We start from the raw sequence: 16,347 nt of genomic DNA, 5'->3' as shown, positions 1-16,347 counted from the left end.
GGAACTGAAATAAACACTCTGATGGCAGAAAGTGTCTTCCACTTGTTTCTCTTTTCTTTTGGTGAGCTTGCATTGCTTTTATATAGAAAATATAATTTTAAATACCATAAACTTAAATAATGCATTGTTTACTTAAAATACACACTAAAATAAGTGCTGTCAATCTCAGTCATTTTATATTCTTTGTCTGGTGTATAGGTTACTTAATTCTGTAAAAAAATGCCATGTTTCCATCCTTATTAGAACGCACTCATGTATTTATTCTTTTCGTTTTATTTTACATTGTTAATACAATGCTCAAAGATGAAATAACCTTGATTAATTCATATGAAAAAATTAACAGGAAAAAAAACCAAAGAACTTGTTAAAATTCCATTCAATTGGGAAGGCTTGTGACTGTTTTTATTCAGGGCGTCACTTAAAAAGAATGTTATACTCTTGTTAGTATCAAGAGATTCTGCCATGAAAACTCAAAATAAGATATGTGATTCTCTGTGTATTTATCCAAATATAAACTATGTTTAACATCAAATATGTTATTTTCATTACTTTCCTATATATGACAATGTATTCAATAAATTTTCTTTGAAAACACGCAGCACTTTGCAATTTTCTTTCAAGGACACTTAAAATATGGCCCACAGGAATCCTGCCAAGTAGAACTCTGCTGTTAGCAAGAAGCTCACACTTTCCCCCTTGAGCCTTCCTTTCTTATTCCCCACAAGCTCTCCAAGAACCTCCAAGGGCTAGCCCTGCTTCCAAACACCAGGCAAGACCAGTAACGCCACTAGATACCCTGCTTTGCTGTTCAATTTCCAGGAAATGGCTAAAATTACAATCAGGTTTCTTTATTGTTTCTTAGCTGACCTTTTACCCAACTCTTTAATTGTTGTTTTTAACAGTTTACAGATGTCACTCATCTTCAGCATGGGTACTTTAGTTTCCGTTATCTTTCAGAAAATCTCTCCATTCCTCAGGCCCAAGAGTGACAGAAGGATAGTGCCTTCTAGGTAACGGTGGCACAGTCGGGCAGGTTTAACAGGAAAGTGAAAGCTTCTGTACAGGCAAAATGGCAACACGTTTACTACACTTAATATATAATATATATAATTTTGCAAAAAACTAAACATTTCCCACGTATCATTAACAATTTAGTGCGTCCAGTGTGTATTTATCACTCTGTCCTCGCGATCACTGAAGAGATTATCATTGCTTGTGTTATCTCATCAGCATTATGTCTCACCATCAGAGCAACCCTTCCCTTCCCCCTCTGTGCAAGCTGATCCCTCAGCCATTTTCCCACCACCCCTCCCACTTGGTAGTGGATGACCTTCCTCCCCCTTTGCCACCACTGCACACTGTACATGCCTCTGCAACAGAATCCACAGTAATGTATTTTAATTATCTCATCATTTGTCTGTCTCCTTTGCTACCTCCCTTTGCTACCACTGCACACTGTACATGCCTCTGCAACAGAATCCACAGCAATGTATTTTAATTATCTCATCATTTGTCTGTCTTCTTTGTACTACGAGCTTTTTGAAGGTAGTATGAGTCCAAGTCATCGCTTTATCCTTGGAGTCTGGCACACAGTTATTCTTAACACTTATTCAATAAGTGTTTGAACTAATTAAATTAATTAATTCAATGTGGGTCTGCAAAGGTGCAGGGGAAGAAGTACAAGATCTGGCAAGGATATGCAAATTATATTTATGAGTGAATAAGTTGCTTGCTCCAAGGATCAATCTCAGAAACAGTGTAGGAATTTATTATGAAGACAAAGATACAACAGTCCCCAAGGTCCAAGTGTACTCTTGAGGTTAAAACAACAACAGAAATAACAATAGCACCATAAGAGCTGTTATCAGTTTGAATACAGAAAGAAGGGAAAACATACTTCTAACCCACATCAAATTTATAGTAAATTTTTATGTAATATATTATTATTAAATTTAGCATTTCCATTACATTAAAAGTAATAAAACTCAAAAAAAAATCCACACACAAACTATTTGGTAAACTAGTTACTGGGATATAAAAGTTGAAACACTAAAATTTAAAAGAAATGAGCAAAATGTATTATGTAAAGCTTGAAAATATGGTAGGGACAGGAAACAACAATAACTTTGAAATAATTTATAAAAGTTAATGGGTAGCAGATTCAGAATGGCTTAATATGAGACATACATTTCTTTGGAGGCATAACCCTAAAGTTTGAAAGTTTCTGAGGTAGAAATAAATGGTAATGAACAATTTTATCAATAAACAGTTTCACAGAAACCCAGGTATGTTTATATTTATTTACCAAGAACACTCAAGAAGAGTTGTTTGCAATAGCTGACTCAATTTGCTTGTCTTTCTCTCGCACTTCAACCTACCACAGTCTGGCAGCTCTGCTACAAGAGCTCCACTGAAATAGTTCCAGTTAAAATCACTAATATCCACGTGGCACTGAATTCAAGGGAAGTGTTTAAATCTCGGTCTTAACGTCTCAGCAGCATTTAATCCAAGCATGACTCTTTCCTCCTTAAAACTATTACATTCCCCTTGTTCTCCCTATCTTGGCTGTTCCCTCCTTATCAGACACTCTTGACACCTCTTCCTCTATCCTTCTGCTAGAGACAGGAGTTCTTCAAGCTTCATGTCCAAGACCTCATAAGTATATGTATGTATATATATATATTCCCATCTACTCCCATGAATTCCATTGTCATGTATACATTGATGACTCTCCGATTTACATCTCTATACTAGGCTTTTCTCCAAACTCCCAGCCTATATTACCAATGTTCTACTCAACAGATCCACTTGGATGTCTCACAAAAATTGCAAATAACATACTAAAAATCCAATTCATCTTTCTCCCAAAACATGTCTTTCCTTCAATTCTCCTTACCTCAGTGAATGGCAACAAAACACGTTGAACAAGCCACACACAATGACAACCTCAGATATATCCGGTGCTTCCCATAACCCTCTTTCACCTCTTGATGAGACTACTACTGTATTTCTATTGTCCTTCTTCTACCCATTCTTCATATTGTAGTCAGAGTAGTTTATTTTTAATGAAATTCTGAGTATGCGGCTTATATGCATAACACGTCTTCACACAGATCTTGAATTTAAATGCAATGACAATATTTACCAGCTTATTTTACCAGCCTTATTTCACTCTTTCTATTCTTTCCTATACTGAAAATTGGTATGTAATGAGAAAAAATCAAGCATGTGTCCACCTTTTCCTTTATGAACAGTATTCAGGGGTAACTAAATAGTAGATGAGGGAAAGATTTTCAGAAGATAATAGTATCAGTTAATAATACAGAAGGAATGATAAAATGCAAAAGTCACCATTTTGCAAGCCCTAATGATGTAATGGATCCTGGCAATAACCATTAGGTGAAAAGTTGATGGGAAACTTTATAACGGATGGATCAAGTGAAAACACCTGAACCACCTGATACTTTGTAAAATCACAAGTGAGGCAGAGGCCTTGTATGTGCTTACTGATATGATGCAATAGAAAGCACCCAGCAATGTATGTACAGTACTGTTGCCTACAGTATTGAATCTGAATTTCTTCAAGGATCTAGGTTCAACTACCAACTTACAAGAAGTGTATTTTATCTTGTGTACCCAATCAATATTACCCTTTAAGTAATCTAGTAATCTAGTTCCAAATTTGTGGCCCATTAATAGCAAGTGTACATGTCTCTATGTACCCGTTTTTATTTTCCATAGTTTTAAACTACTTCTACTTCTAGTGTATGTCATTGTGTTGGTCCTGACTTATCCTTCTGAACCCCATTAAGTCCCTTTCTGAATCAGACAAAAGAGAAGCAAATAATTACATGGTTTAGGTTTTCTTTCTTTCAACATCTCATATCAGGCATATATTTAGGTATCTTTTCCAGGTATAATGCTGAGTCAAGGAAAACAACAAATGCCAAAAATTCTTACACCAAAATAAGTATCTAATGCATACTTCCTTATAAAAGAGGTTACAAAGGGGATAGCAAGGGTTTTTCTTATATCCTACTGACAAGTGTCTTCCGGAAGTGTCCTGTTGAGAAGAATTCTAAGCTGAATTATGGCTCAGGAGGAAAGAGCACAGTAGAAGTCCTATTATTGGACAAAAGTGGGGTGAGCAGTTAATCAAAATAGCCAAACCATGGAATGATTTTTAAAATAATAATAGAAGCATTATATTTTAACTTATACTATACAAAAGCACATTTAATAATTAAACATTTGATGTAGGGCCTAGACCTTTTATTGGCCTATGAGCCCACTGTTGGTCCTCCAATTTCATAAACAACATTCAAATGCTTCATCTATAATTTCTAGTTTGTTTCATTAGAGTGAGGATGTAAAAGCACTTGCAAAGCCATCTAAGGGCAGATTCTTTCAATATGTTTATGATTTTCTCCCTGATTTGCTGCAGTTATTTTGCCCATACCTACATTTTTTAGTTATTGCTCTTTATCCAGTCTTTGGAAGGTTTCGATATTGTTGCCCTAGAAACAATGTATCTTTTTTTGCAAATATATTTGAGTGGTTTAGACAATATTTAAAATCAACTAAAAATTACAGTAAGATATATAGTTGGAAAGCATATAAGGGACTGCCCACATGATTCCTTTCTAGCTCCTGGCCTCTGTATTGGTTTTCTAGGACTGCTGTACCAAAGTACCATAAACTGGGTGGCTTAAATAACAGAAATGTATTGTCTCACAATTCTGGAGTCTGCAAGTCGAAGATCAGGTTCAGCAGGATTGATTCCTTCTGGGAATCAGAAGGATTCAAGGGAAGGATTTCTGAGAGAATCTGTTCCATACCTCTTACCTAGCTTCTGGTGGTTTCCCAGTAATCTTTGGCCTTCCTTGACTTCTAGGAGCATCATCTCAATCTCTTCCTTCATCTTCACAGTATGTTCTCCCTATGTATGTGGTCTGTCTCCAAATTTCCCCTTCTTATGAGGGTACCAGTCATGTTGGATGAAGGGCCCACCCTAATGAGTATGACCTCATCTTAACTAGTTACATCTGCAATGACCCTATTTCCAAATAACATCACATTCTGAGGTACTGAAATTTAAGACGTCAGCATATGAGTTGTGAGGGGACCCGACTTAACTCACAACAGCCTCAATCAGTAATTTTCAGAGAAAGGGTGCAAATTTTAGTTTAATTAAGGGAGCTTCTACTGTAAAAGGTTAATTAATGAATTTTGCCATGGGAGCAGCATGTAGGATAGGAAAGTATGTGCTGTCATATATTTTTCTGGGATCATGATGTATTTATAAAACTTGACATTGTATTTTATTTTCCAGCAATCTGTTTGAGGAAAAGGTCACTGCAAAGCAAGGTCCAAAAAAAAAAATTAATCTCAATTCATTATCCTTTAGCTTGAATTTATCAGTTAAACTTGTGCAAACAAATTAGGTATTTGCAAGTTCTACGAGCCATTATCTAAATATCCTTAATTCCCATTCTTGTACAACTGAAGAAATAATAATAATAAATTTGTATATTTTACACAGTTCTTATAACTCAAAGACATCTATTTCCAAACAATAATCGTAAGTCCTTTGCCTTCAACCTACCTCTTTTTTTGGGTTAGGTTTATGTGTGCCCTAATTCTATATCAGAGTGCAAACTGGAGTAAAGGAATAAGATAAAGAGAACTATTTTTTACTGTGTTTATGTGGCATCCTGTTCTACAAAGAGTAAGGCTTTCATCTTTTAATCCGATATCCACTTAACTACAGTACAGAAGATTTATTTTGACCCCCTCTTGTTTCAGAAGGGGCTCAAAAGTCTGTAGCAATTTTTGACACTTTGTTATAATGTTTTTCTGAACCCCCCCATACACACACACACACACACACACACACACACACACACACACACACACACACACAAACTCTCCTCCCCGCCTCATTTTCATATGGACAAAAAGCGTTGGGATAAAATGATGGTTCATTATAGTGGTACAGAGCTCTTATCTTCATCCGGCAAGAGTCATTTCCTTCCAAAGATTGAAATGCAAATGTGAAAATTAATGATAACTGCATTATCTGATAGCAGAGATAATACCAATTCACTGTCAGAGTAATACACAGTCATTCTACGATTTCCTCTGCTTCTCACAATATTCTTCTTACTGTCAGACTATATCTATGGTTAACTATGTTTCATAGGTTTCTGTTAATTTACTTCAAATGGCATTTCCCAGATCTTATATCTACCACATTTTCCCAATCAAAAAGGAAACGAAATCAGAACTGTAATCTCCAAGCCCTTCTTTGGACTAGGAAAGGGAAAAAAACCCTGTATCATTAGTGTGTGCTTCTCTCTCACAGTGGTCTCCCAGCTGCCATTCCACTTTCTATAAAACACTCCCCACCTTCTCAGTTTAATTTCAGGCACAGAGCAGAACTAGCCTGATCATCTGCGTGGATCCACAACGCTGAACAGCACCTGAATGAGGTGACTTCTTTACAGATTTCTTGAAACATTTTGAGTCCAGATGCAACAAGTACACACATCTGATTTTATGCTAGACATTTATTCTTGAAAATGTATTTACATTAAAATTTCTTTTACTGAATTATGTTTTAAATCCAGTTGAATAGAACATAGTTAATGTAGCCCTGTGATGATTTGTATATAGCGAAATCATTTTACAAAGCTGATTCACTATACAAATGTGGGCTTATCATCTGTAAGGCATTATAATGGCTTCTAAGGCACAATTGCCAAAATGCTACTAAAAGTAATATTAAGAGCCATTTATTGAGCACTTATGAAGTTCTGATCTCCATGTTTCACATAAAAAATCTCACTAATGAGGTAGTTATTATAATTAGCCCCAGTTTATAAATAAGGAAACTGAGCCCTTGGAGAGTGAGTAACTTACCCAAAGTCACACAATTGATAAGTGGCAGGGCCAATATATAAACAGAAGTATTGTTGGTCTTCTCTACCCATTACCTCAAAATAAGTTACCTCTGATGGTAAATCAGATTTCCATGTATCAACCTAGGAGGAAGGTGTGCTGTTCCATGGTGTATAACACAAAAATTATTCCTAATTTCATTCTATGAATTCCTCAAATCATCGATACAAGGTCTGATTTTCTACTTCATTTTTACTGAAATGGCCCAAATGCTTTACATATAAATACCAAAATCTCTTTAAATAAAAGTACATGATTATCTGGAAAAGTTCATGTCAAAGAATCTAAATGACTGCTTGCTCAAAATTTTATATCTGTGTATATTTGTATTAATATACATTATTGGGGGCTACATATACTTATCTGCACAATTTGAGTAACATGATATGTTCCTTTAGTAGAGCTCCTAGAAATGTCAATTAAAGCTGCTATAAGGCTGTTGGTAGATTCATTCAATATTAGACCAGGGAAAACAAATTATTCATTATTCCCATGTGCAAAAAGAAGTAACATGTTTTTAATAACATAAGCCAGAGAGTTGGCATTCCTAGAGTTGACGTTTATGAGATGTGACTTTTAAGGTACTCATTTCATAGTGGTGGATGACGAATTTATAATGATTTAACAGTATTCTCTTCCCTAAGTCTCCTTCTAAATAAATACACAAGTCAGCACTCCAGAATTTGGCGATGGATTGAGGTTCTAAAGATTTTCTTAAAGGAGGGAGACAGAGATGTAAGCATTGTTTTCAGAATAAGGACACATTCCAATGGTTGGCCAATGTGAGAGGTTCTAGGGTAAAGGGAGGCCATTAACATCTAGCAAATCCCACACTCGCCCAGGCTCTGTGCTAGGTATCATATATATCATCTCTTTCAAGTTTCATCCTCATAACCATGTTTCAAAGTACTTATTATTCTTCCCATTTTGAAGATAAGGAAACTGAGGTCCTGGCTGTTTAATATGCCCAAGGCCACAAGGCCATAAGTGTAAGCATGGCTCTAAAATTTGTGCATTTTCTTCTGTAGTCTAGATCAATTCTCTACTTTCTAGGTTGACATGCTTAATTATTGCATCCTACCTAACTACACTACATGAATAATTAAAGAAGGTTAAAGGAGAGAAATGGTATCAAAAAGAGACAGTGTGGACAGCAGTCAGATTGGCCATCATTAAAATGTCTACAAATAACAAATGCTGGAGAGGGTGTGTAGAAAAGAGAACCCTCCTGCACTGTTGGTGGGAATGTAAGTTGGTGCAGCCACTGTGGAAAACAGTATGGAGTTTCCACAAAAAACTAAAAATAGGGTTGCCAAATGATCTGGCAATCCCACTCCTAGACAAAACTATAATTCAAAAAGATACATGCACCCCTATGTTCACAGCAGCACTATTTATAATAGCCAAGACATGGAAACAACCTAAATGTCCATCAACAGATGAATGGATAAAGAAGACATCGTACATATACACAATGGAATACTACTCAGCCCCCCAAAAGAACGAAAAAATGCCATCTGCAGCAACATGGATGGAACTAGAGATTACCATACTAAGTGAAGTAAGGCAGAAAGAGAAAGACAGATACCATATGATATCACTTATATGTGGAATGTAAAATGTGACACAAATGAACTTATCTATAAAAGAGAAACAGACTCACAGACATAAAGAACAGACTTATGGTTGCCAAGGGGGAGGTGGGGTGGGAGAGGCATGAAATGGGAGGTTGCAGTTAGCAGATGCAAACTATTATATATTGAATGGATAAACAACAAGGTCCTACTGTATAGTGCATGGAACTATATTCAATATCCTGTGATAAACCGGAATGGACAAGAATATGAAAAAAGAATGTGTGTGTGTATATATACATACAGAGAGAGAGAGAGAGAGAGAGAGAGAGAATAGAATCACTTTGCTGCACAGCAGAAATTAACACAACATTGTAAATCAACTATACTTCAATAAAAAAAGAGAGACCATGGCCAGCATTGTACTACATCTTTGGACTTCTCCCTAGCACTTTTCACAGTTATTAGTGTACAATGACTATTTCTTAAATAGTTAAATGTATGAGAATATTGGCAAACTGAATTACCGGAGGGTGATAAAAGAAAAAGCATTTACTTAAAAAGAAGACAGAAATGATATAAGTGAGGTATAGGCAAATACAGAGGGAAAGGAAGAACAGTGGATAACAAGTATCATATGAATTAGATTCCAAGCAAAGTAATGTCAAGGTAATTTTCTTAAGAGCAAGAAAGAAGAATCAGACTTGAAAATAGATATGTGAATTACTGACTGAAATATTGAGGTAATGACTTTTACACTGGCCTGAACTTTACTAGCTTACTGTGAGTCTAGCACTCCACTCAAATGGTGAAAGACTCATAAGAAATTGAAGATTATTCAAATAAGAGTCACAAATATTTAAACATTAAAGAATTTCATCATTAGAAATGTTTACAAATGTTAAGACAATTTTCCTAAAGATTGTTTAGGTTCCACCTAATCATAAGAGTTAACAAAGGTACGAGCAATTATTAAATGTGACTTTTAAATGTATAACAAATAAGGAAAAAAAATTGCTCTGGGGAATCTGCATTTGATAAAAATAGAACACTTCACAGAGGAGTTGATTCATTATCGAACTGAGCTATCAAGAAAAGTTGTGGAGTCGTCTCCAATCAAACTTTAAAAATAAGATAAATCCTGATCTATCTTAAACGATGTTAGCTCTATGCCTCAAATTCTTTAGATAATTTCCTTGTCCTTTGATTCTGTTCTATGTTTAGAGACAACTCTCTATCTTAGGGTGACTATCAGGGTGACTATCAGGACGGGGTGGGAGGACCTTAAAGTTAGGAGACCTTGAAATTACACCTGGCTCATTGCCTCATGTCTTAAGCAATAATTTGTGGCTAAATTCAAAACTAGATGCTTGGGCTTCCCTGGTGGCGCAGTGGTTGGCAGTCCGCCTGCCGATGCAGGGGACACGGGTTCGTGCCCCGGTCCGGGAAGATCCCACATGCTGCGGAGCGGCTGGGCCCGTGAGCCATGGCCGCTGAGCCTGCGCGTCCGGAGCCTGTGCTCCGCAACGGGAGAGGCCACAACAGTGAGAGGCCAACGTACCGCAAAAAAAAAAAAACTAGATGCTTGGTATTACAAAAGTTTACCCTTGTTGTAACAGATGTACTACTGTGCTTTAAAAAATGCAGAAAAGAATTTTTAAAGGTTCTGCTTCAAGTCGCAACAATTTCAAAGCCATAATAATGGTCATTAGCATTTTATGTTCAAGATTTAATTCTCACAAAAGCTCTAAGAGGCGTTAATATTACTTTCCACATTTTACAAATGAGAATAACAGCACAGAGAGATTAAGCAACTTGCAAAAATTCATCCAGCAAGTAAGCAGCAAATCCAGAATTCGAACCTAAAACTTTAGAATCCAGAGTTCATTTTCTAAGATGTTTGGAAACTGTCACTAAAACCTGGGAAATTTCCTCTTCTTAATACAGTTGTAAAATACCAATACTTTTTTTGAATAACAAAAATTTGGGTAAAAATATTGATATAATCACTATTCATGCAATAGCAAAAGTTCAAAAACATCCTGTATACTTTCTCTGACTGAAGGAAAGCAATGAATATTCTACCTTAAAAGATAAATATCCAACAGGTAATCTTTTGTTATGAATCAACTTCATTAATCAGGGGATGTCAAAATAATAAATCCCCCTTTATTTTGCAAAACACCTGTAGGGAAAAAATGTGTTATCGATTTTACAATATACAAAGGATGAATTTCCTCCAGGCATACCTGCTTATAGGCATACATTTTTTCCTTTAAAGTTTTTATACATTCATTTGTGCCACAGAAAGAGTATATATGTTTTCACTGATATCAATTGAATAAAATGTTTATTAAATCAGATACGTTAAGTAAATTTAACTCAAAAGTGAAAAATCTTATCCTGAATGGACAGCATCATGCTTTGTCCTTATTCCTCTCTCTCTCTCTCTCTCTCTCTCTCTCTCTCTCTCTCTCGCTCTCGCTCTCGCTCTCGCTCTCGCTCTCGCTCTCGCTCTCGCTCTTGCTATTTCTCGCTCTCGCTCTCGCTCTTGCTATTTCTCTCTCTCGCTCTCGCTCTTGCTATTTCTCTCTCTCGCTCTCGCTCTCTTTTAGCTAACACATAACTTTATTTCTGGAAAAGCTTCCTGAAAAAGGAAGCACTGGGTATGCACTATGTGTTTAGTAATTCACCACCCCCTGAATTTGCTTACTTACTCACAAGTCGCTGGGAGCACTGTGGGTCCCAGGTTTGAGCAAAGAGGAAAACCAGCCGCCTCCAAGTTTGCCCCTCTGAGTGAATCCAGAATGTACCCTTTGCAAGTAGGCATATCAAAAGGCCATCTAATCTAATTTAAATGTAAAAACTCTTCTACACAGCATATACGTACTTAATTCTATGAATAAAGAACCATACAACATAAAGTTCACCCACTTCTTTAAGTTAAATGTAACCCCCAAGAAAAAATAAATTTTTCCGAAGTTTTTTTTCTTATTTTTTTAATCCAGAGAATTCTTCCCTTCACTAAGACAGAAACATTATGCAATAAGGTGAAAATGCCAGATGTCCACATTTTCTTTCAAACTCTTAAAATGTGGTATATGGTACTTTAATTATAATATGTTTTGATCCCAAATCTTGTGTAACATTATGCTATAGTATACAGAATACAAACATCTGTGTGTATCACGAATAACATTAGAAATGACATCATAATAATCGGATATACTGTATCTTCATTTTTATTTGCGTTATATTTTCCAGCTGCTGGTTTCAGAAAATTACCACTGGAGTTCCTCTCTTCTTCACGCACAGCAGAGAGCAATTTGCAAAGTCATGCAAGGGTGAAAATGTGATTGAAATATAGGGATCTTTCTTAATGAAAAATGTTACTGCTTTGGAAATCATGGCTAAAACTATTTCAAAACTCGCTTATATCCTTAAGCCCTATGACATAACAGTCTCCATTTATAAATATACCATCAATTGTAAATTAGTTGGCACCAAATATAAAGGTTTTTAGCCACAGAGTTCTTATGAACTGTACATATTTATATAAAATTGTGTTGGTCTTCTGGAGTATTTTAACAGTTTTTGTTTTTCTTGAAATGATTAAATATCAATGAACTTTAAAATCAAATTTAATTTTCATTCATAAAAGTAAAAATATTACCAAAACCTTGAATCAAAGTGGGGCATCTGTTAATGTTTTCTAAACTTCTAAACACATACTGGGATTCAATCTACGACTTACAACATGACTATACTAAAAGTATTTCTTTGGAGTATTGTTACTTATTTGAAGCTTTCAAAGTATGCCCAATTTGAATGTGGATACAGCACAAAGATCTCTGTTCAAAGAAAAACCAAGTAGAATTAACTAAATTCCTACATGAGTATGAAAGAAAACAAAGATGAAAAACTTCAAGCAGTGGTAACACTTTGGTTTTTATAGTTTATTTATCAAAGATAAAAATCCTCTTTAAATAATGATATTTATTCAGCCTATCATGTAACCAACATACACACAAATGCTTTTTTAAAATCAAAAGTGAGAGTGTAAGAGTTTTATAATTCAATTAAAATTTAAGGAAAAAAAAAGTGAATTCCTCATAGTAGCAACAGATGATTGAATTTTAAATTTTTTGTCCTACCTGGTCCATCCCAGTCGTCTATCTCAACTCCAGGTTGCCCCGGTTTCTCTGACTGTGTGTCCCCATCTGATTCTGCTGTCTCCTGGACTCCTTCATCATCACCTAGAAAATACCAACACGCAAAGAGGAAGGGACATGATTAAAGCCCTCTATTTGAAATTCAAATCCTCCTAGAGGGATGTCCATAGCATATGTCTAATTACATATTTGTTACAAATATTGTCATTATATTGACATAGGTCTACGATTAATCATTTTGATAACTACTGTGGCTTTATAATAAAGAAAATCAACATTTTCATAAATAAATAAACTGCTATAAACATTAAAAACATCTCCATAAAATTTTTCATTTGGAATTATTAATATTAACAGAAGAAGAAAATAAAAAGCAGTATGTAATTATTGTAGTGCTTTCAATACAAAAAACCGTAACATGCTTATTTTCAAATTACATTTTTATAAATGCAATATGCAGCAGAAAAGAAATACCATAGGAAAAGACATCCTTATGTTTGGGTTGAATTTAGGTTATTTTGAAGAAGATTTTCTTTTTCCCCAGCATTAAGCGTGCTAAAACTTGTTTGTATTTATTTTTAAAATGGGTATAAAAAGGTCATAATTGAATTACTGTCATATAAGATGAGCCAGTGACACAAGTCTTCACAATGCAAGGAGCTATAAACCCATACTTGTTCTTAAAGAAGCATAGCTAGTTTGCACAAAATCATGCCTTCATTTTCACATAAGAAAAGAAAAACAATGTAATATATTTTGAGCAAAAGTATATTTATGGCAAAGAAGGAGAAACATCTTAACATGCAATCACATTTTAAAAGTTAAGAGTCTAATTTGTAGGTACCTTCGTTTTAAGTGATAATGTAACAAGGTACTGCTGCTTTTTAAAGGAAAGTAATTGACTTTAATACAGTGCACACAAATATATTAATCATTCCTACTTATAAAGGATAACAGAAATCAGAAAACAGAATGACAAGAAAATGTGATGACAGAAATGAAAAGAATGTATACTAAAAACAGGGCAACTAAACCTTTAATCTAATAATGCTAAATTTTTAAAGTTAAATCGCTTGCCCTCTGAAGTATTTAATAACTATTTTCCACATAGTTGTTAAATCTCTAATAGTACTTAAATCTTTATATTATTATACAAAAAATACATTGAATTCTTAAAATCTTTCAAAGTAACCTAGAAAATACAAAATTTTCAGGAAACAATTACTACAATGACATTAGTGTGATGTTGATATGAGTTCTGAAGTTTAAACTTCATAAATTTTATATTCATTTCTATATATAGCTTCACAAAATGAATCACTTTAAAAAGTATAAAAGTAAAGAGAGATAATATAGAAACCCAGTGACAGCTCTGTTGAACTTAGTTTCCTTCACGGAGGAGTACTGGCTCCTACACATACCCCACAGCACCGAACCCCATGTCTGGAATTGGAGGCTCTTTGAAAATTGAGTTTTCTCTTCCTTTCTGGATTATCAAAATGAACAGCAATGAAATTCTCTCCAGAAAATGTTTATTAAGCACTTACCAGGTTTAAGGGACTGTAGTAGGTATAGTAGCATATATATGGAAAAATACCTTTTTGAAAGTAGTATAAAACTCATTAAAGAGAGTTCACAAATAACGAGAATGCAAGACAAGGTCCAAGAACCGTAAGAAAGGTACAAAGGCTCAGTAATAAGATAAGAGTTTGAATCTTCTGTGCTCCTTTTTTGTAGGTCACATAGAACACAGACGTATGAACCAGTTATCTTCGGAGATCAGGGTTAAGAGATCTCTCACTTTTCAGATACAGATAGGGCTAGTTCTTAGCCTGCACACACGAGTGGGCTCTATGGCCTTGCAGTATATTGAAAGAATATAAGAAACTTGAAAACTTTCTCAGCAACTGAGTCAATGTTACTTAATACAATATCAGTGTACCATCTAATCTTCTTGAGCGCTACCAGGGATGTCTGACCCTTTTAGAGTAATATATACTGACTTTACCAACACTTTATTTTTCATGGGGACTAGAATCCACACTAGAATCTACCACATAGATGAGTGACGTTTTGCTTGCATTTCCACAGACCGAATGAAGGCACAAATGCAGGGGAGTTTACAAAGGAAAATGCGTGGGGAGTTTACAAAGGAAAGAGAGTAGGAAAAAAAGAGTACAGCATGTGACCTATAATTTTTAAACAACATCCATGCCTTCCAAGCACTTTTCTTGTGTCTTGTGAGTCTTGAAACATAGGGATGTGAGCATCAGAGAGGATGCTGGAGACCATCTAACCCAAATTAGACAAAATTTACTGACCAGGAAATTGATGCACCGATAGGGTCAGTAACTTATCTATGGTCTTATAGTTAACAACATTTATTTCTACATAAGGCATCTCCCCCAAGCCTTCTCACGCTCCAGCAATAAATGCCTCCCAGTCATTCCAGGGGTTACAGACTGCTTTAGGCGGATCTCCTTTCCCTAACAAGCAAAACAGTAGGCATATGAGGGAGCATGGAGAGGCACCATAGAGACCACCAAAATCAGCAGTTTGTACAAGATTAGGAATTAAATTTGAGTCTCCTGTCAGTTAGCATTCTTTCCAAAACATCCTTTCTTGCTTCCCCTCTCTACCCCACCAGTTGAAGAGAGAACCACGCACACCTGAAACAGTTGAATATTAGTCGCGGAGCAATGCATAAACAAGCAAGCATGAGACTGTGCTGTTAAAAATCACACATCCAAGGGCCCAGAGAACAGAGAGTAAAATTCTGGCCAGAACTACTTGGAGAAGTTAAGTTTCATATTCAGGTATTAATTGTATCATCCTATGTTCGCACAGAGAAGTAAATCTTCCTGACTTTTACTATTACATTTTAATTTGCTGGAAATACACTGTGCCATGCACAATTCAATCAATAATTAACACTTACAAGGCATATTTTTGAAGATACAATGAAATATATGAAAAAGAAAAAAATACTTTCTCTTAAGGACCGTATCATCTAGTTAAGGAGACAGGCCACATGCATAAGAGAGGTAACCACTGATAAAACAATCAGGATTGTCCATGAATAATTCCAAATGAGATCACATAAGATATGGAAATTCAGAGACCAAAAGCATAAAATGACATTGACCATGGAGAACCTTATAATTATTTTTGGAGTTCTACCTTCATATTGAAGACAGGGAGAAGCATTAGAGGTATTACAGTGGGGAACTGATGAGATCACGTGACACGAATACAGTAATGGACATATATTTATTGAGCTTCTATGAACATACCTTGTCAGACCTCTGGTCTTTGAGTTTTCCCTCACTCGATCCATAACAACACTCTGACTCATGTCTCAGACATTCTTCACCCCAATTTTTGTGAGACTAGAATTAAGTCTACTCTAAAATATTTTATTAGGCAAATTACATATTTGGAAGGAAAAGTATTCAGAAATACAGTGAGAAACAAGTACGTCTGGAAGAATACACTGCAAAGTAATCACAACACGTAGAAGTTAAAAGAATTTACTTAGATCTATGAATGTCTGTCTTTATTGAATGGAAGTGATATAAAGCATTCTTTATTAACTGATTAAAATACTACTTTTGAGTCCCTGAGCACTACGAATACAAAAC

General features: G+C 35.3%; 1 protein-coding gene across 3 annotated transcripts in view; it reads right to left on the bottom strand.

The window, feature by feature from the left end:
* Positions 1 to 16,347, bottom strand: part of ZFPM2 (zinc finger protein, FOG family member 2) — a 465,395-nt gene that overhangs the window by 325,821 nt on the left and 123,227 nt on the right. For all 3 annotated transcript variants that reach the window (XM_060128186.1, XM_060128187.1, XM_060128188.1), the window contains exon 3: positions 12,689 to 12,790. In XM_060128186.1, coding sequence (XP_059984169.1) covers positions 12,689 to 12,790 — 102 coding nt within the window. The remainder of the gene's footprint in view (positions 1 to 12,688; positions 12,791 to 16,347) is intronic.

This window comes from Lagenorhynchus albirostris, chromosome 17 (genome assembly GCF_949774975.1).
Source record: "Lagenorhynchus albirostris chromosome 17, mLagAlb1.1, whole genome shotgun sequence".
NCBI lineage: Eukaryota > Metazoa > Chordata > Mammalia > Artiodactyla > Delphinidae > Lagenorhynchus > Lagenorhynchus albirostris.
This window is presented reverse-complemented; position numbering and strand designations above follow the sequence as displayed.